This window comes from Petromyzon marinus, unplaced genomic scaffold, assembly GCF_048934315.1.
Source record: "Petromyzon marinus isolate PM22_M1 ecotype Great Lakes invasive population unplaced genomic scaffold, UKy_Petmar_22M1.pri1.0 PM_G_Scaffold_25, whole genome shotgun sequence".
NCBI classification, from domain to species: Eukaryota; Metazoa; Chordata; class Hyperoartia; order Petromyzontiformes; family Petromyzontidae; genus Petromyzon; species Petromyzon marinus.
The window spans coordinates 1,622,371-1,635,059 of NW_027422817.1; the positions used below are offsets into that span (position 1 = coordinate 1,622,371).

The 12,689-nt window shown below is 46.2% G+C and overlaps 1 protein-coding gene across 1 annotated transcript in view; it reads right to left on the minus strand.

The window, feature by feature from the left end:
- LOC142913402 (uncharacterized) overlaps positions 1–12,441 on the minus strand; it is a 42,912-nt gene extending 30,471 nt beyond the window's left edge. The window contains exons 1-2 of the mRNA XM_076060943.1: positions 12,354–12,441; positions 5,886–6,536 (exon numbers count right to left, since the gene is read on the minus strand). Of these exons, the coding sequence (XP_075917058.1) occupies positions 5,886–6,536; positions 12,354–12,404 (702 nt within the window). The 5' untranslated portion in view covers positions 12,405–12,441. The remainder of the gene's footprint in view (positions 1–5,885; positions 6,537–12,353) is intronic.
- Between the last annotated feature and the right edge of the window lie 248 nt (positions 12,442–12,689).

Consider the following 12,689-nt stretch of genomic DNA (forward strand, 5'->3'; position numbering starts at 1 on the left):
TGGCCCTGCACCAGCTTGCATGTGGACAAGAGCCTGTCAGTAGGGGGCGATGATTGATGCGTCATCTCGGTTGTGTAGTTTGTAGGCAATCTTGATTCGAAGCTTTTGTGACTGCAGGAATCCACACTGTCTAGTTATTTCGGTAAAGTCATCACGTGGGTAGAAACATAACAGACCACGGCGTTTAGATCACAACACAAGCAATCGTCATCAGGTGGGACAACCACAGCAAGAAGATGCTGAAGTAGGCGCCTACTCCAGCAGTTTTGTCTTCTTGCTGCTGTGGTTGTCCCACCTGATGTCGATTGCTTGTGTTGCGATCTAAACTCCGTGATCTATTATTTGTAGCTAATGTTTAGAATTTGCTACATTTTGACCAGGACGCCAGCATGCAATGGCCTACTCCTTTTGAATGACACTACAATAGTACGTTGTACATACACTGTTAAGCAGGCGGTGCGTATTTTAAAAATAGCTTCTTGTTAATACGATGTAACCTGATGCAGTATATTTCACTGCAGTAATTTTTGTTAATATGCCTGTCAATAATTCCGAATGAATACTTGTCTGTGCGTATTTTAAATGTTATTCTTTTATAAGGTGATGTTGATATGGAAAACTGACACATAACCGGCATGCCATAAATAGGAAATTAACTCTGCTTATTCGAATCAATGTATTCATATATGTTGATAAACTGTTTTCAAGCAGATTTTGTCTCTAACGGCGACTACAGGGACCACGTGATTGTTTAAAAATGTATTTGATTATAACTATAATTGCCTACAATTCGTCATGTGTAGCTTATTTAGACTAATTTATTCACTACCCAAACTGTATTGACTTGAAAACATAGAGCTGATATTTGTAAGCAATGTCTTTTTTATTTTTACGTTTGGAAAAAAATATTTGCACAAATTTAACTTGTTCAGATACAAGGTGAATTCACAAGGCTTTGTAAAAAATCCAATATTTTAGAATTTTGCCTTAACGGAGAATATTTTTTTTAATGTTGGTAAAAATAAAGATTCAGAAATATATATTGTGCCGTGTCTACAATTTTATTGTAAAGTGGAATTGGTAAAAAAAAATGATGGTTCAATGAGCCACTCTGTCTACGGGAAAGCTACCCATATGGATGCTTAGCTGAAACCGGATTCCCACCACCATCCATCCCAGAATTCCCTCATCAAGACTCTAAACCATAGAGCCCAATACATATCCGACCAGGAACACATAGCCAGTGAACTCAAGCACGTACACCAAGCTCTTAAGGCTAATGGTTACTCCGACTACAATCCGCAAAGCTATCACTCCAACCATGAAGGACCCTCTTGAGGAGCCTTTCAAAACCATCACTTTGCCCTACATTGCGGGGATCACAAAAAAGATCTCCAAAATCTTGAATAAACACAAGATCCAGGTCCGATTCAACACATTACATAAACTCCGTGATCTGGTTCCGTCTGTAAAAGATGTGATTCCGGACATACAGTACCCTGGTGTCTACAAACTAAGTTGCCTCTGTGGTAGTAGTTACATTGGAGAAACCAAACGCCATGTCTCGGACCGCATTCGTGAACACAAAGCAGACCTGAAACACTGTAGAACCAACACCCCGGCCGTGGCAGATTATTGTTATAATTCAGTAGGCTTACATGACATTGACTTCTCCAAGACAGAGGTTGTTTGTAAGCCATCTGGCTACCATGAGAGATTCGTTCATGAGGCTATCCACATATACAGAGACAATTTCAGCTGGGAAGATGGATTCTGGCTTAGCAATCATTGGAAAGATTTGATAAACCATTTCAGGTCTTAATTGATTGTTCACGCTTATGGTGGCTTTCAGACACCATCCATTATTTTCGTCTCCCCCCTCCTCTATTCCGAACTTAGATGGACTCGTCCATCTGAACAAACTGTCAAATCGCTCTCCGTGGTGCTAACGTTAAAAAAAACCCGCCAATTTTTTCAAAATTTCTTGCTGTGGTTTTCACACCTGATGACGATTGCTCGTGTTGCAGTCGAAACGTCGTGAGAATTTTATTGTTTTATATTTTTATTATTTTATTGTTTCCCTTCTACGTGGTGGTGACTTTACCGAAAGAACCAAGAACATTAATTCCTCGCAGTCACGAAAGCTTTAAATCAAAATTGATTATTACTTCGTTAACACCTTTCACTTTCGCACGCCGCTAATTTTTTGCGACAAGAGGTTTCATTACCATAGGTGACACGTGCAGTGGGTCCAAGACGAGGCGAGACGGTTCGCTAGAGGAAACACGTTTATTCAACAAGGGAACCACAGCACAGAGGGGTGATGACCCCTCACAGCCGATAACCTCAGGAGGCAGTCCCTCCACACTACGGTGCCCTTACTCTGGTTCGAGCGCTAACCCTACACTGGTTATGTCTGAACTCGACCCTAGCCAGGGTCACTGGGCTCTTCGCTTCAGGGTCTTCAGGGTCTTCAGGGTAGCGCTCAGAGTCTTCTTCAGAGCTTCAGGTGGACGAGGACCACCAAACCCGTTCAGGGGTCCGGCTTTTATCCCTGTTCCAGGGTCTCTCCGCCCCTGGCCAAGCCTTCTGGAACTCTCTAGGGGGCCCAGGAACATCCCCCAGCCCCGCCCCCCCCCCCCCCACGGTCTTGGGGTCTGGGGGCCCTGTTAGTCCCACCTGGTCTGTATACCACCCCGTTGACGCATGTCCGCTATTACAGGTCAGCTCCCGTGGTAATACGCATACAGCCCAACAATGGCACTACATCATCCCCCCCCCCCCCTTGTAGCATCCAGGCGTCTGCTACGTTCACAGGAAGCCCTAGACGCATGCACGAATATGCTCAAGGTGCCATGTCATACGTTCGAGCGTAGGGATGTCCCCGACTTATTTATTACCTTTACATGTAATCCAACTTGGCCTCAGATAAAACAAAAAAGTAATAACTTTCATTCGGCCAGACACCCAGCCGTCGATACGACTTCACAGCCAGGGTGTTCAGACGAAAGCAAGTCAAATTCATCGAGAGCATTCACTGAGAGTCGTGTTTTTTGGAGAAACAAGATGCTGGATGTACTCAACTGAGTGGCAGAAACGAGGACTTACACATCATAGGGGTTTCCCCATTTTTTCTGGCCACAAAACTGAAACCTTTTGGCGTCCTCTGCTCGAGCACCAATTGGGTCGAGGCTCTCAAGAAAGCCGTCCCTTGGTGTGGACCAATCGGTTTCAAGGACAATGCCACATATTATCATAGTGCGTGTGTTTTGTTTGCATTTTGACTGCAGGTATTGTGGTTAATGCAGTAACATGAATCCTTGTAAAAAGGTTTCAGTTTTGTTGCCAGAAAAAAGGGGAAAAACCCCTATTATTATATTTTGGTACCGCCAAAGGTGGTCTAATGATGTAGATGACTTCCCCACGCTCATATTTTAATCTGGCTGAAAGAATAAAATCATCCAATCCAAATCGATGTTATATCTGCCGAGTTTCCAAATCCAGAGGAAGACCCAAAATCTGTTTGCAGTAGTGACCGCAAATATGATTCATGGACCATGCGGAAACCTTAATGTCAATGCAGCAGCATGTATGAAGGACATAGAGAGCAGCAAGAAATATCCGAGACAATTTATTAAAGACACACAAACTGGAGATGATGGATATCCTCGCTATAGAAGGTGAGCTCCAGCAGACGGTGGATACACAGCAAGACTGAAGATTAGAGGCAACACGGAAATCGAAATGGACAACAGGTGGGTTGTTCCGTATTCTCCGCTTCTTACTAAAATGTTTCAGGCGTAGATGTGTTGACCACGCTCCACCTCCTCCAGTCAGTGTGTGTATCATGGTGTGTGTGTCAGTGTGTGTGTCAGTGTGTGTAGGTGCTCGCTAACAGCACTTGCCCCTACAGTCTGTTAAGGCTATACGGGGGATCTTTGTTTTTTGCTTTGTCAGTGTGTGTCAGTGTGTGTGTCAGTGTGTGTGTGTCAGTGTGTCAGTGTGTGTCTGAGTGACTGATTGTCTGAGTGAGTGACTGAGTGACTGTCTGAGTGAGTGACTGAGTGTCTGAGTACGTGTCTGAGTGACTGAGTGTCTGAGTGAGTGACTGAGTGACTGAGTGAGTGACTGAGTGTCTGAGTACGTGTCTGAGTGAGTGACTGAGTGAGTGACTGAGTGTCTGAGTGAGTGACTGAGTGAGTGACTGAGTGAGTGTCTAAGTAAGTGTCTGAGTGAGTGAGTGACTGAGTGAGTGTCTGAGTGAGTGTCTGAGTGAGTGACTGAGTGAGTGACTGAGTGTCTGAGTGAGTGACTGAATGTCTGAGTGAGTGACTGAGTGTCAGAGTATGTGTCTGAGTGACTGAGTATCTGAGTGAGTGTCTGAGTGACTGAGTGAGTGACTGTCTGAGTAAGTGTCTGAGTGAGTGACTGAGTGAGTGACTGAGTGTCTGAGTGAGTGTCTGAGTGAGTGACTAAGTGAGTGACTGAGTGTCTGAGTGAGTGACTGAGTGTCTGAGTGAGTGACTGAGTGAGTGACTGAGTGTCTGAGTGAGTGACTGAGTGAGTGACTGTCTGAGTGAGTGTCTAAGTAAGTGTCTGAGTGAGTGACTGAGTGAGTGACTGAGTAAGTGTATGAGTGAGTGACTGAGTGAGTGACTGAGTGAGTGACTGAGTGTTCGAGTGAGCGAGTGAGTGACTGAGTGAGTGTCTAAGTGAGTGACTGAGTGAGCGAGTGAGTGTCTGAGTGAGTGACTGAGTGAGTGACTGAGTGAGTGACTGAGTGAGCGACTGAGTGTCTGAGTGAGTGTCTGAGTGAGTGACTGAGTGAGTGACTGAGTGAGTGTCTGAGTGAGTGACTGAGTGAGTGAGTGACTGAGTGAGCCACTCCCAACGCCCTCACCCGCTGCCCGGTAGTCTCCTCACCCTCCTCCTCTCCACCCTACACCTCACCACCCAGCCCCTCCTCACCACCCTACACCTCACCACCCAGCCCCTCCTCACCACCCTACACCTCATCTCCTCCTCCTCACCCTGCATCTCCCCTCCAGCTGGGGTATCTCAGCCATGATGTCGTCTATCTGCTTGAGAATCCGGCACTCCTCCACCCTCTTGAGACTCGCCACCCTCTCCTCCTCCTCCTCCTTCTCCTCCACCTCGTCGCCCGACTTGTAGTCGCCATCATCGACTGCACTGCGTGATCTCCGTAGTCCCCTCCTCCTCCTCCTCCTCGTCCTCTTCTTCTTCTTCTTCCTCCTCCTCGTCTTCCTCTCCTCCTCCTCGTTCTCCTCCTCCTCGTTGTCCGCCGCCTCCTCCTCGTCTCGTGCTCTGTCGACGCTCGGCTGCAGGCGGCTGGCGCGAAACTTCAGCAGCAGCCTGCGGACGCCCCCCGTAGACTCCACCACCTCCTCCTTCTCGCCCCTCCGCTCCTTCACCTCGTTACCCTCCACCACCTCCTCCTCGCCCCTCCGCTCCTTCGCCTCGTCACCCTCCACCACCTCCTCCGGCGATGAAGACGATGACGACGATGCGTCCGAGAACGACCAACAGCTGGACGACGATGACAACGCTCTCTGCTGCCGGTATTGTTGCTGAATTTGTCTCCGTCGCTGCCGCTGCTTCTCCAGAGCGCAACCCCGGCGCCTCCCGGTGGGCGGTGGTGGCGGCTCAGCCAGCGGCCGCGGCATCAGCGAGCAGAAGTGGAACGTCGCCCCACGCGGGGCCGTCTCCTCCGTCTCCTCCGCCGCCAGCGGCGGCGGAGGAGACGGAGGAGACGGAGGAGCGCGGCAGGTAGAGGAGCCCGGGCAGGGATCGGGATTCGGTCCCGCCGGGCAATCCGCCGCCGCCGCCTCCCGCCGCTTGCTTAGCGGCGACCGCCCGGCCAAAACCTCCTCCTCCTCTTCCTCCTCCGCCTTCATCGCTGCCTCGGCCTCCTCTTCCCCTCCTCCTCCTCTCGCTCCTCCTCCTCCTCCGCCCCTCCTGCTGCTCCCCCTCCTGCCCATGCCCTGCCACCAAAAGTCGAAGTGTCTCTTCCGCACCGCACGCGGTCCAACCGCGGCCTCCCTGCGTCTCTCCGCCTCCTCCGCATCCGCCTCCGCCGCGCCCGCCGCCTCGTCGGCGCCGAGCGCCGGCCCCGACTCTCCGCCGCCGTCTCCACGCTCCGGGGCGACCTTCGGGCCGATTCCCGGCGGCGGCGTCGGCCGGGCGCCGCCGCCGCTGCCGCGGGAGCTCTCCTGGGGGGGCGCCGTCGCCGGAGTCTCCCGGCGACACCGCCCCCCCCCCTCGAGAGCCCGGAACGTCACGGGGCGACGAAGACGACGGCCGCGGCGGGGAGGCCCCGGCGCGAGCCCCGGCCCCCCGGCGTCGTCATCGCCGCCGCCGCCGGCGTTGAGCGGGCGAGCGACCTTGGAGGGCGCCGCGTGGGACTCGGCTCCTTCTCCTCCGGCGTCCGCGGAGCAAGCCCTCGAGGAGGGGGCGGCCGTGGCCGTGGTCGTGGTCGGGGTCGGGGCCCGGGTTGGGGGAGGCCGTCTGGGAGGCCGCTGGTGAGGGGGGAGGGCCGGAGGAGAGGGAGGAGACGCGGGATCAGATTCCAGCATTCAGCACGCAAACGTCCCGGTAGTGGTATTGGTGGTAGCGGTGGTGGTAGTGATTGTAGTGATGTTGGTAATGGTGGTGGTAGTGATGGTAGTGTATAGTAGTAGTGGTGGTGGTGGTAGTGATGGCAGTGTATGGTAGTGGTGGTAATGGTGGTGATGGTGCTAGTGGTGGTGGTAGTAGTGGTGGTGTAATGGTGATGGTAGTGTATAGTAGTAGTGGTGGTGGTGGTAGTGATGGCAGTGTATGGTAGTGGTGGTAATGGTGGTGGTAATGGTGGTGGTGGTAGTGTTGGTAGTGTATGGTAGTGGTGGTAATGGTGGAAGTGGTGGTGGTGGTGATGATGCTAGTGGTGGTGGTAGTGTTGGTGGTAGTAGTGGTGGTAATGGTGGTGGTGTCCGGCAAAACAACCCCCTACCTCCTTGTGGTGCCGGACGGGCAACGCTGTACAATAAAATAGAAAAACTAGTTTATAGTTTAAGAAGAGAGATGAGTTAGATCTGTCACGTGGGTTATTAAAAAAAAAGGTTATTCGTTTCATCAGGTCATGTGCACAGATTACAATAACATTTGGAGGGGAAAAAAACATGCTGGCCGTTATGTGACTTCACCGAAAAAGCCAAAGAGTACGTTATGGTCACATTCACTGCATTGTCTTGGTGAATGCGAGGCATCGCGTGGTCATAACCCACCGGGATATTTTCCCCTTACGCGTCAAGAGATTGACATTCTCATGGAAATCATTTCAGGTATTCACTGAAAGTGTCAGAGATGAATGTTCAGGATAAAACTGAACATTCGTGCTAAAGATTGGTGCCATATTGTACGATTATAATTGTGCAAAATGCAACCAGAACACAATTAGCACGATTAGCTACGTACCGCTACAGTCTACATTATAGACTGTCAGTACACTCACTCAGCTTAATAACCAGGCTACAGTCTACATTATAGACTGCCAGTACACTCACCATACTTAATAACCATTACTACAGTCTACATTATAGACTGTCAGTACACTCACTCAGCTTAATAACCATTACTACAGTCTACATTATAGACTGTCAGTACACTCACCATACTTAATAACCATTACTACAGTCTACATTATAGACTGTCAGTACACTCACTCAGCTTAATAACCATTACTACAGTCTACATTATAGACTGTCAGTACACTCACCATACTAAATAATCATTACTACAGTCTACATTATAGACTGTCAGTACACTCACCATACTTAACCATTACTACAGTCTACATTATAGACTGTCAGTACACTCACCATACTTAATAACCATTACTACAGTCTACATTATAGACTGTCAGTACACTCACTCAGCTTAATAACCAGGCTACAGTCTACATTATAGACTGTCAGTACACTCACCATACTTAATAACCAGGCTACAGTCTACATTATAGACTGTCAGTACACTCACTATACTTAATAACCATTACTACAGTCTACATTATAGACTGTCAGTACACTCACCATACTTAATAACCAGGCTACAGTCTACATTATAGACTGTCAGTACACTCACCATACTTAATAACCAGGCTACAGTCTACATTATAGACTGTCAGTACACTCACCATACTTAATAACCATTACTACAGTCTACATTATAGACTGTCAGTACACTCACCATACTTAACCATTACTACAGTCTACATTATAGACTGTCAGTACACTCACCATACTTAATAACCATTACTACAGTCTACATTATAGACTGTCAGTACACTCACCATACTTAATAACCATTACTACAGTCTACATTATAGACTGTCAGTACACTCACCATACTTAATAACCATTACTACAGTCTACATTATAGACTGTCAGTACACTCACCATACTTAATAACCAGGCTACAGTCTACATTATAGACTGTCAGTACACTCACCATACTTAATAACCATTACTACAGTCTACATTATAGACTGTCAGTACACTCACCATACTTAACCATTACTACAGTCTACATTATAGACTGTCAGTACACTCACCATACTTAATAACCATTACTACAGTCTACATTATAGACTGTCAGTACACTCACCATACTTAATAACCATTACTACAGTCTACATTATAGACTGCCAGTACACTCACCATACTTAATAACCATTACTACAGTCTACATTATAGACTGTCAGTACACTCACCATACTTAATAACCAGGCTACAGTCTACATTATAGACTGTCAGTACACTCACCATACTTAATAACCATTACTACAGTCTACATTATAGACTGTCAGTACACTCACCATACTTAACCATTACTACAGTCTACATTATAGACTGTCAGTACACTCACCATACTTAATAACAATTACTACAGTCTACATTATAGACTGTCAGTACACTCACCATACTTAACCATTACTACAGTCTACATTATAGACTGTCAGTACACTCACCATACTTAATAACCATTACTACAGTCTACATTATAGACTGTCAGTACACTCACTCAGCTTAATAACCAGGCTACAGTCTACATTATAGACTGTCAGTACACTCACCATACTTAATAACCAGGCTACAGTCTACATTATAGACTGTCAGTACACTCACCATACTTAATAACCATTACTACAGTCTACATTATAGACTGTCAGTACACTCACCATACTTAACCATTACTACAGTCTACATTATAGACTGTCAGTACACTCACCATACTTAATAACCATTACTACAGTCTACATTATAGACTGTCAGTACACTCACCATACTTAATAACCATTACTACAGTCTACATTATAGACTGCCAGTACACTCACCATACTTAATAACCATTACTACAGTCTACATTATAGACTGTCAGTACACTCACCATACTTAATAACCAGGCTACAGTCTACATTATAGACTGTCAGTACACTCACCATACTTAATAACCATTACTACAGTCTACATTATAGACTGTCAGTACACTCACCATACTTAACCATTACTACAGTCTACATTATAGACTGTCAGTACACTCACCATACTTAATAACAATTACTACAGTCTACATTATAGACTGTCAGTACACTCACCATACTTAATAACCATTACTACAGTCTACATTATAGACTGTCAGTACACTCACCATACTTAATAACCATTACTACAGTCTACATTATAGACTGTCAGTACACTCACCATACTTAATAACCATTACTACAGTCTACATTATAGACTGTCAGTACACTCACCATACTTAATAACCAGGCTACAGTCTACATTATAGACTGTCAGTACACTCACCATACTTAATAACCATTACTACAGTCTACATTATAGACTGTCAGTACACTCACCATACTTAACCATTACTACAGTCTACATTATAGACTGTCAGTACACTCACCATACTTAATAACCATTACTACAGTCTACATTATAGACTGTCAGTACACTCACCATACTTAATAACCATTACTACAGTCTACATTATAGACTGCCAGTACACTCACCATACTTAATAACCATTACTACAGTCTACATTATAGACTGTCAGTACACTCACCATACTTAATAACCAGGCTACAGTCTACATTATAGACTGTCAGTACACTCACCATACTTAATAACCATTACTACAGTCTACATTATAGACTGTCAGTACACTCACCATACTTAACCATTACTACAGTCTACATTATAGACTGTCAGTACACTCACCATACTTAATAACAATTACTACAGTCTACATTATAGACTGTCAGTACACTCACCATACTTAATAACCATTACTACAGTCTACATTATAGACTGTCAGTACACTCACCATACTTAATAACCATTACTACAGTCTACATTATAGACTGTCAGTACACTCACCATACTTAATAACCATTACTACAGTCTACATTATAGACTGTCAGTACACTCACCATACTTAATAACCAGGCTACAGTCTACATTATAGACTGTCAGTACACTCACCATACTTAATAACCATTACTACAGTCTACATTATAGACTGTCAGTACACTCACCATACTTAACCATTACTACAGTCTACATTATAGACTGTCAGTACACTCACCATACTTAATAACCATTACTACAGTCTACATTATAGACTGTCAGTACACTCACCATACTTAATAACCATTACTACAGTCTACATTATAGACTGTCAGTACACTCACTCAGCTTAATAACCATTACTACAGTCTACATTATAGACTGTCAGTACACTCACTCAGCTTAATAACCATTACTACAGTCTACATTATAGACTGTCAGTACACTCGCCATACTAAATAATCATTACTACAGTCTACATTATAGACTGTCAGTACACTCACCATACTTAACCATTACTACAATCTACATTATAGACTGTCAGTACACTCACCATACTTAATAACCATTACTACAGTCTACATTATAGACTGTCAGTACACTCACCATACTTAATAACCATTACTACAGTCTACATTATAGACTGTCAGTACACTCACCATACTTAATAACCATTACTACAGTCTACATTATAGACTGTCAGTACACTCACCGTACTTAATAACCATTACTACAGTCTACATTATAGACTGTCAGTACACTCACCATACTTAATAACCAGGCTACAGTCTACATTATAGACTGTCAGTACACTCAGCATACTTAATAACCATTACTACAGTCTACATTATAGACTGTCAGTACACTCACCCAGCTTAATAACCATTACTACAGTCTACATTATAGACTGTCAGTACACTCACCATACTTAATAACCAGGCTACATTATTATTCACAAATTGAATCGTTTGTATTTTGTCAATGGCCATAGACTCAACACTGCCCCATAGACTCAGCACTGCCCCATAGACTCAGCACTGCCCCATAGACTCAGCACTGCCCCATAGACTCAGCACTGCCCCATAGACTCAGCACTGTCCTATAGACTCAGCACTGCCCCATAGACTCAGCACTGTCCATAGACTCAGCACTGTCTCATAGACTCAGCCCTGCCCCATAGACTCAACACTGCCCCATAGACTCAGCACTGCCCCATAGACTCAGCACTGTCCCATAGACTCAGCACTGCCCCATAGACTCAGCACTGCCCATAGACTCAGCACTGTCCCATAGACTCAGCACTGCCCCATAGACTCAGCACTGCCCCATAAACTCAACACTGCCCCATAGACTCAGCACTGCCCCATAGACTCAGCACTGCCCCATAAACTCAGCACTGCCCAATAGACTCAGCACTGTCCCATAGACTCAACACTGCACCATAGACTCAACACTGCACCATAGACTCAGCACTGTCCCATAGACTCAGCACCGCCCCATAGACTCAGCACTGTCTCATAGACACAACACTGCCCCATAGACTCAGCACTGCCCCATAGACTCAGCACTGTCCCATAGACTCAGCACTGTCCCATAGACTCAACACTACACCATAGACTCAGCACTGCCCCATAGACTCAGCACTGCCCCATAGACTCAGCACTGCCCCATAGACTCAACACTGCCCCATAGACTCAGCACTGCCCCATAAACTCAACACTGCCCCATAGACTCAGCACTGTCCCATAGACTCAGCACTGCACCATAGACTCAACACTGCCCCATAGACTCAGCACTGCCCCAAAAACTCAGCACTGCCCATAGACTCAACACTGCCCCATAGATTCAGCACCGCCCCATAGACCCAACACTGCCCATAAATTCAACAGTGCATATTTAAACTATCTGCGAATCACGGGCTGGACATTTGAGGCCACTTTTTACCTCACGTTTTCCCTCACGAGAGGCGATCTCGCACCCCTGGGGGGTCGTCATCGTCGTTAATTTCTGCTCCGAAATAAAAAAAAAATTCAAATCCGCACCTCACGACTCTCAAAATGGCGCCTGGCCGAGGAGGAGCCTCAAAAATTTGGCGGGAAAAAAAAATCCCGCGTCACGTGGCTAGGGAGGAACCAAATCTGATTGGCTCCAAGTCGCCGCTTGGACCAATCAGAGAGCTCCAAGCGCCTCGCCTCACAGCAGCTCCGCTCCTGCACTGACAGATCACTGCAGAAGGTCTCTCGTCTGTAGTTGAATAGTGTAATAGTGTGTGTATCTGTG